The 18,492-nt window shown below is 42.2% G+C and overlaps 1 protein-coding gene across 1 annotated transcript; it reads left to right on the forward strand.

Moving 5' to 3' along the window:
- Positions 1-820: 820 nt before the first annotated feature.
- IDH3A (isocitrate dehydrogenase (NAD(+)) 3 catalytic subunit alpha) lies at positions 821-18,089 on the forward strand. The gene is made up of 11 exons (XM_068991090.1): positions 821-861; positions 5,353-5,415; positions 7,752-7,835; positions 9,538-9,652; positions 10,612-10,799; positions 11,261-11,394; positions 12,251-12,353; positions 12,454-12,518; positions 13,461-13,545; positions 13,999-14,151; positions 16,581-18,089. The coding sequence occupies exons 1-11, from the start codon at positions 835-837 to the stop codon at positions 16,662-16,664; spliced, it is 1,101 nt and encodes a 366-aa protein (XP_068847191.1). The 5' UTR covers positions 821-834; the 3' UTR covers positions 16,665-18,089.
- The last annotated feature ends 403 nt before the right edge of the window (positions 18,090-18,492 follow it).

Genomic DNA, 18,492 nt, shown 5'->3' on the forward strand with positions numbered 1-18,492 from the left:
TCTTAGATTTGAATCAGGTCCCCTGATTTTACCTTCTCATTGCTCCTTGCGCCTTCCCTTTCTGATACTTATCACAGTTTTCCTTTACATATTTCTGTCATACTTTATTGGCGTCTGTCTTTTCTACTGGACTGTAAAACTAACACTGAGAACAGTGCCTGGTAATTAGGCGGTACTCAGAAATGTTTAGAGCTTTGAAGACAGACAGTAGATCGGTAGTTGCTGGGACGTGGGATGGGAGCTGGGCTGGCAGCTAATAGGCACAAGGAGCATTTTCACAGGTTGGAAAACTGGATTGTGGTGATGGTTGTGCAAGTGCTTACATTTATTGAAAATTACTGCGAAATTACAGCGAGTTAATTTTATTGTATATGTTATACGTATACATTATACCTCAATAAAGCTGTTAAAATAATAAAACATTTGTGAAACGAGTAAATGATCTATCTCCCTCCCTGAGGTTGTAAACTCGGTAAGAGAAGCTATATCCTCCAAATCCATAAGAGTGACTGGCATCCAGTAGACGCGGAACAAACAGCCCACCTAAACCCTGAAATCTATGAATGAAGCGGGAGAGGAAGGACTCTGACCAGAGATCCCTGCCAGCAGCTTCCGGGTCGCTGCTCTGCCCGCCGCTGCGAGACGAGCCCGGCGATTGGCCAGCGGAGCCGGGTGTCCAGGGCCGGGACCAGGAGGGTGCTCGGAAAATCCCCTACGCGAACTTGCGGGGCGGGCTTCCAGGGGGCGGGGCCAAAAGGGGGCGGGCTCCAGACGCTGGCTGGGCGGCTGCGCACTACTGCCGCCGCTGTCGCCGGGGTGAGAGGAGTGGACGCGATGGCAGGGCCCGCGTGGATCTCCAAGGTGAGCCCCCGGCAGGCCCGCATGTGGCTGGCGGGCGTGCTGGGTACTGGGCGGGGGCTGGCGCGCGGGCCCCGATGGGAAGGCGTCGGCGCGCGACTGGCTGGGAACAGTCAGGGAGCCGGTCCTGGCCGCCCGTGCGCGTGGCTCGGTGGCCCGCAGGCGGTGTGTAGGCAGCCCCGCTCCCGGAAGGTCGCGCCTGGGGCGGGGACAGCATCAAGGTCAAGGCGGGGAGCGCCGGTCCTGTTCCCGATGAGACCCCAGTGCCACCGCCGGCATCTGTCCCGGCCGGAGCCCAGGCCTCGCGCGGAGCCCGGGAAGGTCACCGGAGCCGCCGGCCCGGCTCCGCCATCCCGGCTATTTCCGAAGCTGCGGCCCTGCAGCCTGCTGATCGCGCACAGAGTCCGCCTCAGCACAACCTGGGCCTTCCCCCGGTCTCTACTCCGGCCCCGGCCGGGTAACCTCCCTAGCCACCGGCACGTGCGTTGGGCTTGAGAGGTTTTCTCAGGTGAGGGAATCCCGGGGTCATTTTCCTGCCAGATTTTTTTCTCCCTTGGAGCGCTTCCCAGTCTGCTGTTGTAGCTATTTCCCCTTCAAAGCACACGGGACACGTTGCACCTTGGAACCTGAGCACCCAGAGACTGGGAGACGGAGACCAGCAACGCCTTTCCTTTACCTTGTGTTGGTGAGAGTCCTGTGATCTCACCTTGACAGCTGGGATGCCTGCCAGAGCTGGAAAGGGTTGCAGACCGTCTGCAGTTCCTTGGTTCCTCAGTGGAACTAACTTTGCCTGAAAACGTAATTGCTCAAGGTCACACAGGAAATACCTGTCAGAACTGGAAGAGGAACTCAGGTGTCTCAGGATTACCAGTCCCAAGTCCCATTTTGCCTGCTCTGTCTGTGGTCAAGGTCAGACAACAAATCATGCTGCTGCTGCTAAGTCACTTAAGTCGTGTCCGACTCTGTGTGACCCCATAGACGGCAGCCCACCAGGCTCCCCCGCCCCTGGGATTCTCCAGGCAAGAACACTGGAGTGGGTTGTCATTTCCTTCTCCAATGCATGAAAGTGAAAAGTGAAAGTGAAGTCGCTCAGTCGTGTCATACTCTTCGCGACCCCATGGACCACGGCCTACAAGGCTCCTCTGTCCATGGGATTTTCCAGGCAAGAGTACTGGAGTGGGGTGCCATCGCCTTCTCCATAGGCAGAGGGAGAAATGGGCCCTCAGGTCTGTTGCTCTTAGAGAATGATCCCCTAAAAACCTACCATAAGCAATTTAATTTTTCTCTAGAAAATTTGATACTGTATTTCTCCCTTGCTTTGAGTATAAAGTGAGGTTTGCATACGTTTAATTTAGTGAAAAGTGCTCTACACAGGAATTTAGGAGACTTAGGTTTAAATCTTGGCAGTGCCACCGACTGATCATGTGACCCTGAGTAAATTACTTAACATTTGTGAGTCTTAATAAGCCACCTGTAAAATATCTATCCTTGCTTCACAGAGATGTTGAGGATTGAATAAAATAATGTGAGAGCACCTAATACATACAGAAGCAACACAGAAGTCTGAAGCTCTCCTACTGATCAACATACTTATCTTACAGCCTTCAAGCAGACAGTTGGGCATCAGTAGCTGCATTTTATTTAGTAACTGGGTTCTGCTTTGTTACCCTCTTCAGACCTGGACTTGTGTGTAATGGTAACTTATTTCACATTCACTCCTGAAGGTAAAGCAACTTCTGTGTCATCGTCTAAACAGAAGTCAATCCTTTAATCACTGAGCTTACACCTAACACCTAATTATCTTTGATCGATACATAAGAGTTCAGAATGAGAGACTAAAACAGCTAGTAAAGTGCTACTAAATTTGTTTTTCCTTTAGTGTAGTCTCTAAGAAAAAAACTATGCGTAGGTGTTCACAAAGTGTTGGGTTGTGGAATCAGGCGATGAGGTTCTCTGACATGGACTCCCAGTGTGACCTTTGGCAGTCATTTGACCTCTGGCAGTCATTTGACCTTTGTGGGCCAGTTTCTCCCTTTAGGGACTGGAGTAGGTGGTGCCTTGGAGGCTCCCTTTAGGGACTGGAGTAGGCAGTGCCTCGGAAGTTGACGTCCCGGGATGCTGAGCTGGTTGTGAGTTTCAGTCAAAATAAGTTCTCTATTAAGAGTTCCATTTCAGGTTCTATTTGAAAAAGATCTGTATAAGCTTATATATATATAATTTTTTTTTCCCTAAAGAAGCTTTATTTAGAGAAAATTAAAGGGTTTCTAAAGACCTTTCTGGCTGTAAAATACTATAATTATAATGAGGCAGTTTCCCATCAGCAGGCTTTTATTGAGTACCTGTAATACTTTCAAGAGCGTATTTATATGTTTTTAAGTTGGAGGATGAAAGTAAAAAAGGAAATGAGGTGCTATGGGTGAAGTCACAGGTTTAGTCCATATTCTTTGAGCCTGGTCTTGGTCTCTTTACCTGAAAAGGGCTACTAATATAATCTCCCCAGGTTTTATAAAAAATAAAATGATGTAATATATGTATATAATACATATAACTATATATGTATATTATACAAGTACAATATAAAGTAGAAGACAGTCTGTGCTTTAAAAAATCTTCTTTTACTTTAAGTTCTGGGTGATTTAGGTGCAGTACTGCCTTACTTTAAGGTCACAAAGGAGAGATGACAAATATGGAAAAGACTGGTTATTAAGAGAAAACTATTTCAAGTATTGAAGCTGTTTGCTGGAGTGGGTGGGAACTCATCAGACAGGGCGATACTTGAGACTGGCCTCAGTTTTTCCAAAAGTATTCTGAGCACCTACTATGTGTGCTCAGAACCAGGCACTTTCTAGGCACTGGAGATAGAAAAGCAGTGAACAAAACATGAAAATCTTTGCCTTGTGGATTTACATTGTAAGTCAGTTAGTTTGGTTGGGTCTTTTGCCACAAAGACATGGGCCTGTTTTGAGTGAATGTTTTTTGTCTCTTTTTGAAGGGTGGGGAGAAGGACTCACGCAAATTTTATAACATAGCCTTAAAGTAGTCTCCCTTCCTTCCAATAGCCCATTTGCTGGTAGATGAACCACGCTCTAGGATTGAGTTTTTGGCCAGTGGTTTTGGCATAGCATATTCTTTTGGGTCATGCCCTATCTTTTATTTTATTTTCAGTCCAGAGAGATAACTAGTTGCTGGGTTAGAGGATACAACCTGTTCTCAGCTCCTTGGCTGTTGGTGTCTCTTTACTACATGCTGATATTATAGCCAAAGGTTCAGGACTTTTAAGAACTGTCCCCCAAAAGGAAGACTAAGGATATAACAAATGTATCTTTGCTCAAGTATCTAGCATGAAAAAAAGTTAACCTTTAAAACTTTTAATGAATTTTAGTTTTAATACCTTTGGTCTATGTAGCCAGTTTCTTTAATTTATTCTGTGTGTTGTAATGTGACTTTGTACCAGTTTTCAAGAACTGAATTATTAAAGTTCAAAATAACCCTTTAGAATTTATATTTTTGGTGTGTCATAGTGTTAAGTGGAAAAAAGATGTACCAACAGCAACATCTTTGGGTAGTGGGGTTGGTGGTGGTTTAGTCACTAAGTTGTGTCCGACTCTTGCAACACCATGGACTGTGGCCCGCCAGGCTTCTCTGTCCATGGGATTCTCCAGGCAAGAATATGAGAGTGAGTTGCCATTTCCTTCTCCAAATGGGGTTAGTAGATCACATTTATTTATTTATTTTTGTATCTTTCCCTGTCCTAGCAATTAACAATAATAATGAAATTACCTATATTATCAGAAGTAGATAATTTAAAATCTTCATTCTGTATGACGCATGTCAAGATGGTATTCAATAAACTTTGTTAGATTTTTATTACAAAGTATACTTTCTTGATATTCATGGGAAAAGAATCGGCTGAGTGTAACTGGAGGAGCCCTGGAATAGGAGTTAGGAGACCCAGATTCTGGTCTCTTTGTGGTCTCTGTGGCTTTAGACAAATCCCTACTCTTTGGACCCACTGTTTCCACTGTATAATGAGTGAGTTGGGCTCTGGGATTCATAAGGACCCTGCTGGCTCTTAAAATTAGTGGTAGTTTTCCTAGGGTGTGTGTGACCCCCAAATTGATCCTGTGGTCAAGAATGTGGACATAAAACTGTCCAGATCATCTGAGGAAAATTCAGTGTTTGAGTTTTAAAAAAGTAGAGTTTCATTCTATTTTCAACATCTTTTGACGACTTATATTGATAAAATCGACTTTAAAAGTACATACTATAGTACTTAAATTCTCAAAGCAAAGGTAAACTGAAAATTTTGGTTTTCAAATCCAAGAGAGCTTGCTATGTTGAGCTAATACATGAGAAAAATATTCCTCGGAAATTCCTGAATATATCTGTGTGAAGCTGCTGCATTGTCAGCTGTCAGAGACGGTGCCATGTCTGCCTTTTAACACTATGTGGTTAATTCTGTGCATGACATTTCTTTGTTGATATTAAATTTAGGTCTCTCGGCTGCTGGGGGCATTCCACAACCAAAAACAGGTGACCAGAGGTTTTGCTGGTGGTGTGAGTATAATTATGTCTTTTATTTTTTCCCTTTTAGAAGTTTCTCAAGAAAAGTGCTCTAACACATTTATTATATGGCATTTAATCTCCATTTATTTAAAGTTGGGGAAAAGTGGCCATACTTATATATTTAAGTTACTGATGAACATGTGTAAATCTATTAGGTCACTTGTACATTTTAAAAAAGATTGTATTATAGCTGGCTATATAAGCCTGTCGCATTGATATCTTGAAGGAGGCTTGTTTAAAAATAGATAGAAATTACCCTTGAGCCTGTTACTTTATTTCGCAATCTTATTTGGGTAAGACAGTTTTTTTTTCCAAACTAGTACAAGTTGAGAGAAAATTGTTGAGAAGCTTCAAAACCTGCTTCGCATTTTTATTTTGTAAGCTTCCCTGAAAACAGTAGATTGATCACCAATTAAGAATGCCTCAAATATCTATAAGCCCTGTAGGCTTATATGTGTTGATATGTTCCTTACATAGTCTTCATAGACTCTCCTGTTAACAGATCATCTGTTTCTCATTAAATCTGCTGCTTTTAGAATTCCCCGCATTAGAGTTCTGTGCTTTAAAAACTGATACCACATTTTTAGAGCATTCTAAGACTGTGGGTCAGTGACTTCCTGTATGTTTTTATTTTACCTCCTTTTTACAGAATCTGATTTGGATTCATAATTCCTATACTCCCATATAACATCTTACCCCATCAGGTATTTATAAGAGCATAGTACTTTTTTTTTTTTTCCATTTACTTTCTGAACTCTGGAAGTGAAGTAGATTTTTCTGGTGGCCTGATGACATTTTGTATTACGTGTTGGGAGAACAGGAAGAAGAAGCCAAAGGGGTTCTTTTGGCTCTGCTTTTGCTACAAAAGATGCAGAAAGAGGCTTGTTAGCATTTCAAATGCATTCTGAAAGCTAATGAGATGATCATTGCTCTCTGCTATTACTTAATTTTCAGGTTTTCCATTAAAATATATGTTATCCTGGTGGGAAGGTGGTTATATTTGAGAGAAATAAGAAGAGAAGCTAATTTTTTAAAAGAATCCTTCCATTGTATAGCTAAATTCAGAATTAATTAGTCCACCTGCTTAGGGAACATCATGTGTGCTTGCTGAGTCCTGTCCAACTCTTTGTGACCCCATGGACTGTGGCCCACCAGGCTGCTCTGTCCATGGAATTTGTCCAGGCGAGAATACTGGAGTGGGTTGCCATTTCCTTCTCCAGGGGATAGTCCCAACCTAGGGATCAAACCCCAGTCTCCTGCACTGGCGGGCAGATTCTTTACCACTGAATCACCTGGGAAGCCCCTTAGGCAGCATCACTGGAAGCTAAGACCAGGGAAATGAATCAGTGATTTTTTTTTTTAATCAAAGTTTTTATTTTTTTAATTCTTAGAGAAAATTTTTTCCATCTTAGATTATTTTGTCTAGCCTAGCCAAACCAGCATAGGCAACTAGAACTGAGAAAGGCCAGGGACCATTGTCTGGGCCAAACTTCTAGGTAGGGGAAAGTCCACAAATAATGACATATTTAGTTTCCACATGGAAGTCCTCACTTAAATCCTCTCATCATTTCCCTTTACATACTTTTTTCCCCTGTGTTTGAAAGCCTTTGCAGTGCATTGTTGATGTTTCATTATAGATACACTTTGTCATTCGATGTGTGATTCAGACATTGCAGGCATGATCACATACCATATTCTTAATGGTTCTGAATAAACTTCACTGGGCTTATTTGGATTACTGCTGTCATTAGGGGCCAGTTTTATAAAGGAACTCAGGAAAACAGACCCTCTCTCGATGTGAAGTCTGATTTTCTGTGTGTTAAAATAGACCACAGTGCTACTCTGGAGGTGTCTGAGAGTGTTTTGTAAGACTGAATGAGTTACATGAGCAATGGAAATTTCTAGGCTCCTGTTGGAGAGGGATATGCCTGCCTTCATAGGAAACCCTCTAAATTTTAGTGAGAGAACACTGTTGAAATGTTTTGCTCTCCTTGGTTTTACGGACTTCGTTCAAGTGGTCTCTTTGTAGTTTGTCTGAAAAGAAATTTCAGGTGGGAAGTTTACTTGGTGGTTTATTTTTGTTTTCTCTGGAGAGCATTGCTTAAGTTCTTTTTGAAACCTCTGGACTCAGCTAGGAAGTAGAGTTGTGGCATCTCTTGATTCTTGCCTCTACTTTGATGAGCCGTTGGAAGGTAGGTCTGTTTTTTTTAAAGGGATTTCTTATGAGTTAAGAACCCCTAAACTGGATTTCTTTTTGAACGATGTTCTTTTTTTAAACCTTCAAAAATCAGTTCTGACTGTCTCCTCTGATGATTTCTTATATTCAGGTTAAGACAGTAACTTTAATTCCAGGAGATGGAATTGGCCCAGAAATTTCTGCTGCAGTTATGAAGATTTTTGATGCTGCCAAAGTAAGTGGGTTTACATACTTTTGATAATAAATTGTACAAAAGTTTTCTTAGCCCTTTGGAGTCTATGAACTCTTAGGATGAATTGTTCACGTCTGTATGAAGTTGGTGAGGTCTCTCATTAAAACTTCACAGATTCTGACTTGAAGAGTGTTGTTGCTGCCATCATTGTGAATGGTTTAAGCTACTGCGTTGGCATCAGTTATGCATAAAGGAATCCAAGTAGTACTGTAATTTTTATGGATTTTTGAACTCTGCCTTGGTTTAAGGTCTTTAAGTCCTGCCAAGTCACCTGTCTCCCTCATGCTACCTTCTTCTACCTTCCTGCCAAAAAAAAAAAGAAAGAAAACAAAATAGATATTTCAAAACACTATTGATATATAGGAGATTTTGAAAGATTTTTTTTTGGGTGTGGTAATACCAAATATGAGGTATTATTGTCAAATAGTCTATCCTTCAATGCAGGTAGATATTTAAAAGTGGGAATTTAGGAAAGTTGGATTTTGTTTGACCTGATGCTTTATTATTGCTATTTATAGCTGCTAGGTGAAATAATGTATAAAATTAAATAAGTGGTTAATTTTGATACCAACAGATAAAAGTCAAGGAATTCAATTTATTTATGCTAAATATACATTGTTTTTCTATATGCATTTCTAATTAAAACTCCTACAGAGGAAATGATGCTTATGTAAAAGTGTTCCCTGAGGGAGGTGAACGATGCTCACTCTCAGCTGTGAGCTCCTTATGAGCCAGGACCAAGTCTTGCTCTGGTTCCTGTTCCTAGTGCATTCCCCGTTGGTTGTCAGATGTGTGTGTACACAATGCAAAGTGTGGTTGAAAAGAAAGGATAGCACTGGTTTATACCTTAAAATTCTTGCCTTTATAGGTTATATAATATTTCTTTTTTTTTTTTCTTAACAGCTTTATTGAGATTTAATTCATATACTGTTCAGTTCATCATGTAAAGTATCCAGTTCATTTCATTCATGGCGTTGTGTAATTATTGCCACAAACTAATGTTAGAACATTTTCATCACTCAAAAAGAAACCCGATACTCATCAGCAGCCATTCCCCATGACCCTTATCTCTCCCACCCTACCCCCTCCCATCACCAGCCCTAGGCAACCACTGATCTACTTTCTCTCTCTGTAAGTAAGTAAGTCACTCAGTCGTGTCCAACTCTTTGTGACCCCGTGGACTGCAGCCCACCAGGCTCCTCAATCCATGGGATTCTCCAGGCAAGAATACTGGAGTGGGTTGCCATCTCTCTCTGTAGATTTGCCCATTCTGGACACTTCATATAAATAGAGTGTTAAAATTACATGACTTTTATGATTGGCTCTTTGCACTTAGCATAATGTTTTCCAAGTTCATCCACGCATCAGTACCATGTGATACTTCTATGAATCCTGTTTCTCTGCTCCGCACGATATTCTATTATAGCCACACTAAGAGTGTGAAAACAAGCAGTGGGCAGGTGGCAGCTAGGAGTGATGACTGGACAAGGGTGATGTGGAGAATCCCTCTGGGCATGCTGGAGAATGACTTCTCTTCTTGCATGCCAGGAACTTTCTGGACCTTGACTGTATGTGTTTTCACCAATTGCATCCAAAGTTGAAGAAGTTTGTTTATAGCTGCAGTGTGAATGTGAGTCACATATAGTTCTTTCCAGTTCACTGTGCTCTGTGGTGTGGCATCTAGGCTCCTATTCAGTGGGAAGAGCGAAACGTCACCGCCATTCAAGGGCCGGGAGGCAAGTGGATGATCCCTCCAGAAGCCAAAGAGTCCATGGATAAGAACAAGATGGGCTTGAAAGGTAGTGCTGATGTGGTACAATCGTTATTATTGATTTCTGTGACAGATGTTATATTTATCTTTACCTGGGCTTATCTTTCACATGATTTTTACATTTTTATTAATTTTAGCTTATACACGCTCCAGGCCATGATTCAAAGTACTGGCGTGTGACAGCTTGGAATTAAGCACTAGGGAGGTGGTGTCATAGGATTAGCTAATGTCAGGGACCTGATACAGTGCTTGGTCCTCAGTCAGTCAGTGTGCAGTGCAGTTGATATTGCAGAAAGCTTCATTGAGGAAACTTCTTCCATATCTGAATCTGAAGCAGAGGGTCAAGTTAGAGCAGAACACATTTTTACAGGGTGTGTAGCGTGTGCTCAGTGCTGCCTGAGAGTGACCAGCTATGCGTGGGCTCATTTATGAAGAGGGCATCAGACTTTCAAACAGAGCCCCTGACTGTCCTTTCAAATGATGCTGGCAAAAGTGTCCCTCGTTTCATGAAGCATGCATGTTAGACATGTCACACAGCTACTTCATGTCCAAAGAAAGGATCCTAAATATAGCTCTGATGGAATAGTGGAAAAAATGAAAATTAGAATTTCAAATACAGTTGGCCCTCCATATCCATGCATTGTACATTCATGGATAACATGAACCAACCATGTATTGAAAATATTAAGAATTCCAAAAAGTAAAACTTGAATATTTCCACTGGCAACTATTAACATAGTTGTTTACATTGTGTTAAGCACTATAAGTAGTCTAGAGATGATTTGAAGGAGGATGTATGTAGGTTATATGCAAATACTGTGTCATTTTATAAGGGACTTGAGCATCCATGGATTTTGGTATCTGCTAGGTCTTTTCCCCAACTCAATGCTGAGGGACAAGTATCAACATTAAGAGCTTGTGTTTAGAAAGAAAAAGAAAAGACCAGAATGTATTTTGTTGTCATCTGCATATTCTTCTTTATTATAGGCCCTTTAAAAACACCAATAGCTGCTGGTCACCCATCTATGAATTTATTGCTGCGTAAAACATTTGACCTTTATGCAAATGTCCGACCATGTGTCTCAATCGAAGGCTATAAAACCCCTTACCATGATGTAAATATTGTCACCATTCGAGAGAACACAGAAGGAGAATACAGTGGAATTGAGCATGTGGTATGTTCATTTGGATCCTTTTTCATTTTTAGTTAGGTTGCTTTCTGTGTACTTGGGACTGTTGTTCAAATTCCCAGGTGAAAATATTTCCCAAAGACAGTTCCCTTTCACTCAGTGAAGAGTTGTGGGTATTTGTCTTGTCGCCTCAAATGGATGCCTCGGGGAGGGAGCGTGGTGCTTGAGGGCACAGGCTTGGGAACTTGTCCTCTGTTTGAAGTTTGAGTCCTCAGCTCCATGGGTGACCATCTCTGTACCTCGGTTTTCCTCATCTGTGCAGTGGGGTTTATAATATGTGGCTCACCAGGCTGGGGTGAACATGACTCACCCTGCCGACATGCCATATGCATGATGCTCGCCTTGGCAGCTGGCGCCATGCAGGCCTGGCACAGATGGTGTTGTCCACACACACCGGCGGTCTGGAGCCACACCCTTCCAACAAGACAGGACTTCCTCTCTTTCAGATCGTGGATGGCGTTGTGCAGAGTATCAAGCTCATTACCGAGGCGGCGAGCAAGCGCATCGCGGAATTTGCCTTTGAATACGCACGGAACAACCACCGGAGCAACGTCACGGCTGTGCACAAAGCCAACATCATGTGAGTCCCAGTGGGCGGTGCTCCCTCCAGCTGTGTGGGTGCCAAGCAGTGGCAAGGCTTGCTTTTCCTCTCTGCAGCTTGCTCACTGCTTCCTGATAGTTCTGGAAGATGGCCTTGCAGCCAGTCAGAGGGTCGGGCATTGCTCTTGTATCACAGTCTCCTATTTAATGTGTTTCCTCGGGTGGGTGATGAACAAGTTTGGAAGGAGCAGGAATTCAGGTCCTGGCAGTTTAAGGCAGGGGAAGAGAAGGAAGCCAGAGAGACCAGGTCCCCAGATGAGGTGGCCTGTTAGCTAAGTCATGTCTATAAAAGGGCAGTCGTTCCTGTGTTAGGAGGGGAATAGCAGGAATGTTTCTGAAATGGCCACCTGTTCAGGAGCTTAAAATAGTGCTCATAGTGCTAATCTGATCCAATGTATCATTCTAGCAGTTTGAATTCTCCTCGTCCCTAGTGCAGTAAAGGCTAACTCGATGTGTTAAGAAGCAGGTTTCCTAACCTAAGAAAAGTGTTGAGCATGTAAAATAGTAAAACTATTTAAATAATTGAGTAAGTTAACTTTTTTAAGCCAATTTTAACATTTCCTTATTAATAGATATTTCTTAATTCTTGCTAGATAATATAGTCTTCTTCATTATGATCAAACTCCTTTACATTTTTTACCCTTCTGTGCTTCCAGAAGTATCCCCAAACATTTAACTTTGCATTTTACTGATTGCCCCCCAAAATTTTTTTACTGTAATTGAAATCAGACATCTTGGCTTCTGGAACTTGAATTTCTTGAACTTTACTTCTCTGATTTGATCTTTTTCTCTCTGCAAGTCTTTGCTTTCAACAATTTTTATTTGATTAAATACAGGCGAATGTCAGATGGGCTTTTTCTGCAAAAATGCAGGGAAGTTGCAGAAAACTGTAAAGATATTAAATTTAATGAGATGTACCTTGATACAGTATGTTTGAATGTAAGTATATATTCACACTTACCTGCTATGTTTTGTGGTGTATAGTGTGTTCATGTGGTGCAGTTTTTGATTGCTGAATGCACAAATGCATTTTTTGTAGATGGTCCAAGACCCGTCCCAGTTTGATGTTCTTGTTATGCCAAATTTGTATGGAGACATCCTTAGGTAAGTCTGGCTGCGCCCTTTTAGCCTACAGTTTATTTATAAATGTTCTAAAATAAATTGTGGCTTAAGAATTTTAATCAAGGGTTATAAAAATAGCATTTGTTAGAAGATATGGGTTGAATTCTGATAGTTCAGGTGGTGATAATGGTTACATGTTGGGTAGGTTATTCCTTTGTTCATTTGCCAAATTAGCTCTGGACTGTAGTTCCCTGACCATTAGTTCCCTCTTCCCACTTTACAGATATTTTATTGGTTGGTTGGTTGATTTCAGTGTTGTATCATGTATGGCTAGGAAGGTAGGTGTTCATTTTTACACGGTTTTTTGGGGGGTAACTTTTGGCATAATTTCAGACTTACAGGAAAGTTGCGAGAACAGTACAAAGAAATCCTGTGTACTCAGCACCACATTCACCAAATGTTAACATTTTTATCAGACTTACTTCATTACTCCCTCCTGCCTCCTCCTCGTTTCTCTGTCTCTGCACACATACGCATGCTGGTGGCCAGATGGTGCTTTTGTAAATCCATCATTCCTTTTGCATCTCTTAGTTGGCATTCTACTGGAAGGATCCGCTTTTCTTTCTGTCTCATTTGTTTACTGACTCACCTATGTCCGTTTGGACTCTCGGCTTCTGTTTTACTCAGGGGTCCTGTCCCTCACTATCTTCATCGACATTGGTGCTCAGATTGCGCAGGCTTGGCCAGTGTCAGTCCCTTTGAGCTGTGTCTGTGCCCTCTTGGCCCTGACCCTTATTTGTTCTCTGGCACAGTAAGGTGCTTCAGGCTCATCCGATATGTTCCTGACTAGTCCTGAAATCAGCTGTTTCTTCAAGGAGCCCAAGGTTCTCTTAGTGGAGAATGGCATGTAAAGATAGAAGTCTGACCACTAGGTAAGCTGTTTTGTTTTTCAAAATGTCCTTTGAAATGCTTTTCTGCCCCCAGTGACCTGTGTGCGGGGTTGATTGGAGGTCTTGGTGTGACACCAAGCGGCAACATTGGAGCCAATGGAGTTGCAATCTTCGAGTCGGTAAGGACCCTGGTGACACCTGAAGCTGAATTCAAATCAGAGTGACGTGAGAACCCAAGAGGGATTATCTGCATAAACATCTGTTAACTCTTGAGTTTTTCCAGTTGTCAAAAGAAAGTGAAGATTTGTTTAGCTTTTTGTATAAGCTCAGTTGATTCATTCATTTCCCTCTGGTTTCTTTTATATCCTTATTGTTTATGTGCTTCCTTCCTCAGTTAAAATATTTTACCAGAAGTTCACTGGATGAGATTGTTTGTTCATCTTTTTACACTTAAAAGAAATTACTTTAGCTCTTCATTTTTCTGAGGCTTTATTTCTAAAACCTGTGTCTGGATAGCTGTTCTGTAGCTGTTTTCCGTCGGAGGGGAAAGGTGATTAAGAGCCCAGCTTCCCCAGAGGAGAACTGTTCGCTTCTGTCCCGCTTCTGACTGTGCCCCACCCCCAACCCCGCAGGTTCACGGGACTGCCCCGGACATTGCGGGCAAGGACATGGCCAACCCCACGGCCCTCCTGCTCAGTGCTGTGATGATGCTGCGCCACATGGGGCTTTTTGACCACGCTGCGAAGATTGAGACGGCGTGTTTTGCTACAATTAAGGATGGAAAGGTATCGGTGATCTTGCCACACTTGGGCTGGGTGAAATTCATTTCCTCCTTGGGTTTTGTATGTGAAGGACAGATGATGGTTCTTTTCAAGAGGGCCAAAGGATTGGCGTTCCTAATGCAGGCTCCCTGGGTGAACTCAGGGGGTGTGCACATGTTGCATTTTCTGAAGGGAGGACCCGTGTGTTTCCTCAGGAGAGGGTTGAGAAGCACCAAGGCAGGGGCGCCAGTGTGCAGTGGGAAGGACAGTGATGTGGGGGTCAGAGCAGGGCAGACCTGGTTATCCTGTTGCTACCCATGGGATCTTGGCTAAGTCCAGTAATTTTTCTCAGTAGCTTTTTCCTCTTTCCAGCAAACATCTGTTGCATACATTATAAAGTATGGAGGATATAATAAAATAAGGAATAAAGTAAGGTCTCAGACCTCAAGGAGCTGGAAATCTAGCAGTAGGCACAGGTGTAGACTTGTCTGTAGTACAGTGGTGCTCTGTGTCACTTTAAATGCATCTGTGATATAAAAGTAATATAGAAGTTTTATAGATGTATTAATGGCTGATGCTTGAATACTTACATGATCTTATACTCTCTCTCTATATATATATATATATATATAAAATCTCAGCACATTTCTGCTACTCTGTGGCGTAGATACTGTAATTAAGCCCATTTTAGAGATGAGGGCATCCTAAGTGGCTCTAGTGGTAAAGAACCTACCTGCCAATGCAGGAGATGCAGGTTCAATCCCTGGGTTGGGAAGAGCCCTTGGAGGAGGGCATGGCAACCCACTCCAGTTTTCTTGCCTGGAGAATCCCATGGACAGAGAAGCCTGGCGGGCTATAGTCCATGGGGTCTCAGAGAGTCAGACAGGACTGAAGTGACTGAGCACATAGATGAGGAAGTTTGTCCAAGGTCTCACAGCTCCTAACTGGCAGAGTTGGGGTTCACACCTAGTCTGGCTCTTACCCAACAAGCTTTACTGTTTCCATAAGCGGTTGTGGCCCGTGGGAGGGTTGTGGTCGATTATTCTGAAAGTGGGAGAATGGAGGAGATCATGGCTTTACAAGGCTGAGCCCGAAAGGTTGATCCTTAGCCTGAGATCTCTTCATTTTTTTTTTTTCAAGTTATCATTTTAAAAAAGGATAAAGTATACCTAATACAAAATTGACCACTTTAATAATTTTTGAGATGCACAGTCTATTGGGTATTGAATACCCAGCATTTTCACATTGTTGTGTGACCTCGCCACCATCCATCTCCAGACTTTTTCATTTTCCTGAACTGAAACTGTCCCCATTAAACAGTACTTTCCCTGTTTTCTACTGTTGCCTCACCGTCTGGCAAGCACCATTCTACTTTCTGTCTCTGTAAATCTGACTGCTTTAGGCACCTCACATAAGCTGAATCACACCCTTGTACTGTTCTGACTGCCTTACTTCACTTAGCTCAAGGTTTGCTGCTTATTTTTTTTTTAAATTCTGTACTTTGAAATTTCTGTGGCCAAAATATAAGAAACCCAAGCTTGTTTTTAACAGCCTGATATAGTCATATTGAAGGGCATGTATTATATATATTTTCTGTTCTGACACTGTATTAGAGAAGCTACTCATAGAACCCAGCAGAGAGATGCCTAAATTACACAGTAGGCTCTTTAAATTGCATAGGATGTGATGAGATGAGAAAATTAAATATATTGAGCTCTATTTGGGAGTAAAGAGCACAAGCTGGTAGAAAACAGGGGAAATGGGAGGATTTCTCTCCTAAAGAGGGGAGTTGAAGAGTTATTAATTTAAATACTTCCCTAGTGTTGGTTTCTTAGCCTCCCAAAATAGGTCAAAATGTGTTTTTTAAAAAACAAACTTAAATTCCTCAAGAGATTTATCCAACCTCTTGTTTAGATTTCCGGTCAATGAAATGTCCGTGATCACATGCTTCCTTAGACTCTATTGTGCAGATCAAGGGAAGATTTTTGGAGGGCATCCCTCCTTCCCTTTGGGGTGAGAGCATCTTGTTTTATTTTTTAACTTTGTCTGTGCTGGGTCTTTGCTGAGGCATGCTAGTGGAGTTCTCTTGTTGTGGTCCGCGGGCTTAGTTGCTCTGCAGCTCCTGGAATCTTAGTTCCCTGAGCAGAGATTGAGCCCATGTCCCCTGCACTGGAAGGCAGATTCTTCACCACTGGACCACCAGGGAAGTCCCAGGAGACTTGTTCTTGTTCTCGCCGTGTTTCTGCGTACACTATCCAGTTAGCTTTTCCAAGTCCGCCTGGGGTAGGTGGATGGTGGTAGAGCCTGTCTTACTTTGAAATGAGGAACTCAATGAAAGAGTAGCCAGGTAACTCACTCAGCCAGTGTCTCACTGAGGACTTTAAATAAAAATGTTTTTTGCTTCGGTTTAACATGTGGGTACATTTTCTGTCTTTGCTTTTTCCTTTTCTCAGAGCTTAACCAAAGATTTGGGAGGCAATTCAAAATGCTCGGACTTCACAGAAGAAATCTGTCGCCGAGTAAAAGATTTCGATTAAGGCTTCTACAGACGGTATCTGCACCAGTCACTCCTAGTGGACGCCACATCAGCCTGTGATAGAGTACTTCCCGTTATGTATGCATTTATGCATTTGTTGCTCGTTTCTTGACAGAGTACATTTTTAGACCTGGCCTTTTTCTTAAAATCTGTGCAGAGGATGCAGGTAATGTCCCTAGACCTGCTTTCAAAGGACTTCTTCCAAGTGCTTGTTTTATTTATTAAACGTCTATCTGGTATACATTTTTTTGGTAAACTCTCAAGTGAACTGTTATCATTTGCTGTTGTTAACCATATTATGCTTCAGTTAAAATAGTTTTTCTTTCACTGTAAATATCATGAGACAGAAATACTAAGAGAAAACATCTAACTTTTTAAAGAAAAAGACTGATATTCTTGGTTTACAAAAAAATATAATGGAGATAAAGTAGAATGTTGGCATAATAGCATGAGAGGACATTCTTATAAAACTAAATGGGCACAAGAGAAATTTCCTGGGAAAGTTTACATCAAAAACAGTGAATGTGGTATATTTCTTAGTGATATGGCAAGCAAAGACTAATTTGTACTTTACATGAATTACTGAGTATGAATAAAGACTTCGGATTGGAGAAATATATAATGAGAGATGTAATTTTTGTTCATAGCATACAGGTAATATAGCGGGTACAAAGACACAAGTGGATTGTGTGTTCAGTTATTTTTGTTATCTTGAGGTTTACTGTTCTTGGTAAGAGCTTTTAATGAAGTGAAGGGGAGGTCCTTCCTTTTCACTGGATGTATATCAAGCATGGTGCATAACACAGCCCTCGATCTCCTGTCCCTTGGTCCCTTGGGGGACCCTGACTCGGACCTGGGAGCAGTCCCTCTTCCGCAGCCTGCCTGTTGCTGTCTGGAAGTGGACCATACTCCTGCTGATAGGGCTAACAGGCCTCACCATATAAATTTTGACTGCAATTGAGGAACCTGGAGTACTGGCTATTAATTTTACATTTCACTGGCTTCTCCTTCCCCAAAGCACCAAATCACCACCCTCTGCCTCAGCACCGCCAGGGAAAGAGGAGCTGCAAACAGCCTGAATTGATTCACAAAATTGTGCCACCCTTGGGGCTTGGCTCAGCTTTTGACCTTCAGGCACCTCCCCATCCTTCCTCCAATCCTCACCTTTAGCATGATTTGTCTTTAATCTTCAGAAACTGAGTCACTATTTTCATGAACCCTTTGGTCTAACACCAAAGGCAACTCATGTCCTCCTTGGCCCTTGTGTAACATCTCTAACCTGCGGCTTTGCGTTGTCACAAGGGAGTTTTTAACCACAACCAATACTCCTGTTTGGGTCCTTTTTTGAAGCTCGTAACCAGACAAATAATCTTATGTGTATTTTACTTTGTTTAAACTGCTGCTGCTTCTGTTTTATTGAATTGTGCTAATTATCTGTGACCCTTCGGTTTACACAAATAAAGAATTCCCAAACGAATTGAGCTGTATGCTTTCGTCTACCCATTTAGATGCCTTGTTTCATCTTGGCTCAGCTTGCCACTAAGGATGGCTGCTCGAAGTATTCAGAGTGGGCAGAGGGGCGACAGACTAGCACCAGTTAACTGCTTTCATGAGAACATTCCCCTTGACCCCTCCCTCACCTTTGCTTATTCCAGGGCACTAAAGGTCACTCGTATACCCATCGCACACTGTCCTGTGGGCTGAATACCCACCACTCTGGACTCATCTGTTGCTCAGTTGACAAAATCAGCTGCTTGTTGACAGTTCTGTTAAAAAGTTTAATTTCAAGTTACACATTAAATACAATCAAAAAGGCAGCAGCAGTTTTA

Source organism: Capricornis sumatraensis, chromosome 19 (genome assembly GCF_032405125.1).
Source record: "Capricornis sumatraensis isolate serow.1 chromosome 19, serow.2, whole genome shotgun sequence".
Classification (NCBI taxonomy): Eukaryota; Metazoa; Chordata; class Mammalia; order Artiodactyla; family Bovidae; genus Capricornis; species Capricornis sumatraensis.

Excerpts from the sequence above, each read along its gene's own strand:
- IDH3A (XM_068991090.1), top strand. The coding sequence starts at position 835 with ATGGCAGGGCCCGCGTGGATCTCCAAG. Across the intron at positions 5,416-7,751 it reads CCAGAGGTTTTGCTGGTGGT|GTTAAGACAGTAACTTTAAT; the intron begins GTGAGTATAATT and ends TCTTATATTCAG. Across the intron at positions 14,152-16,580 it reads CTACAATTAAGGATGGAAAG|AGCTTAACCAAAGATTTGGG; the intron begins GTATCGGTGATC and ends TCCTTTTCTCAG.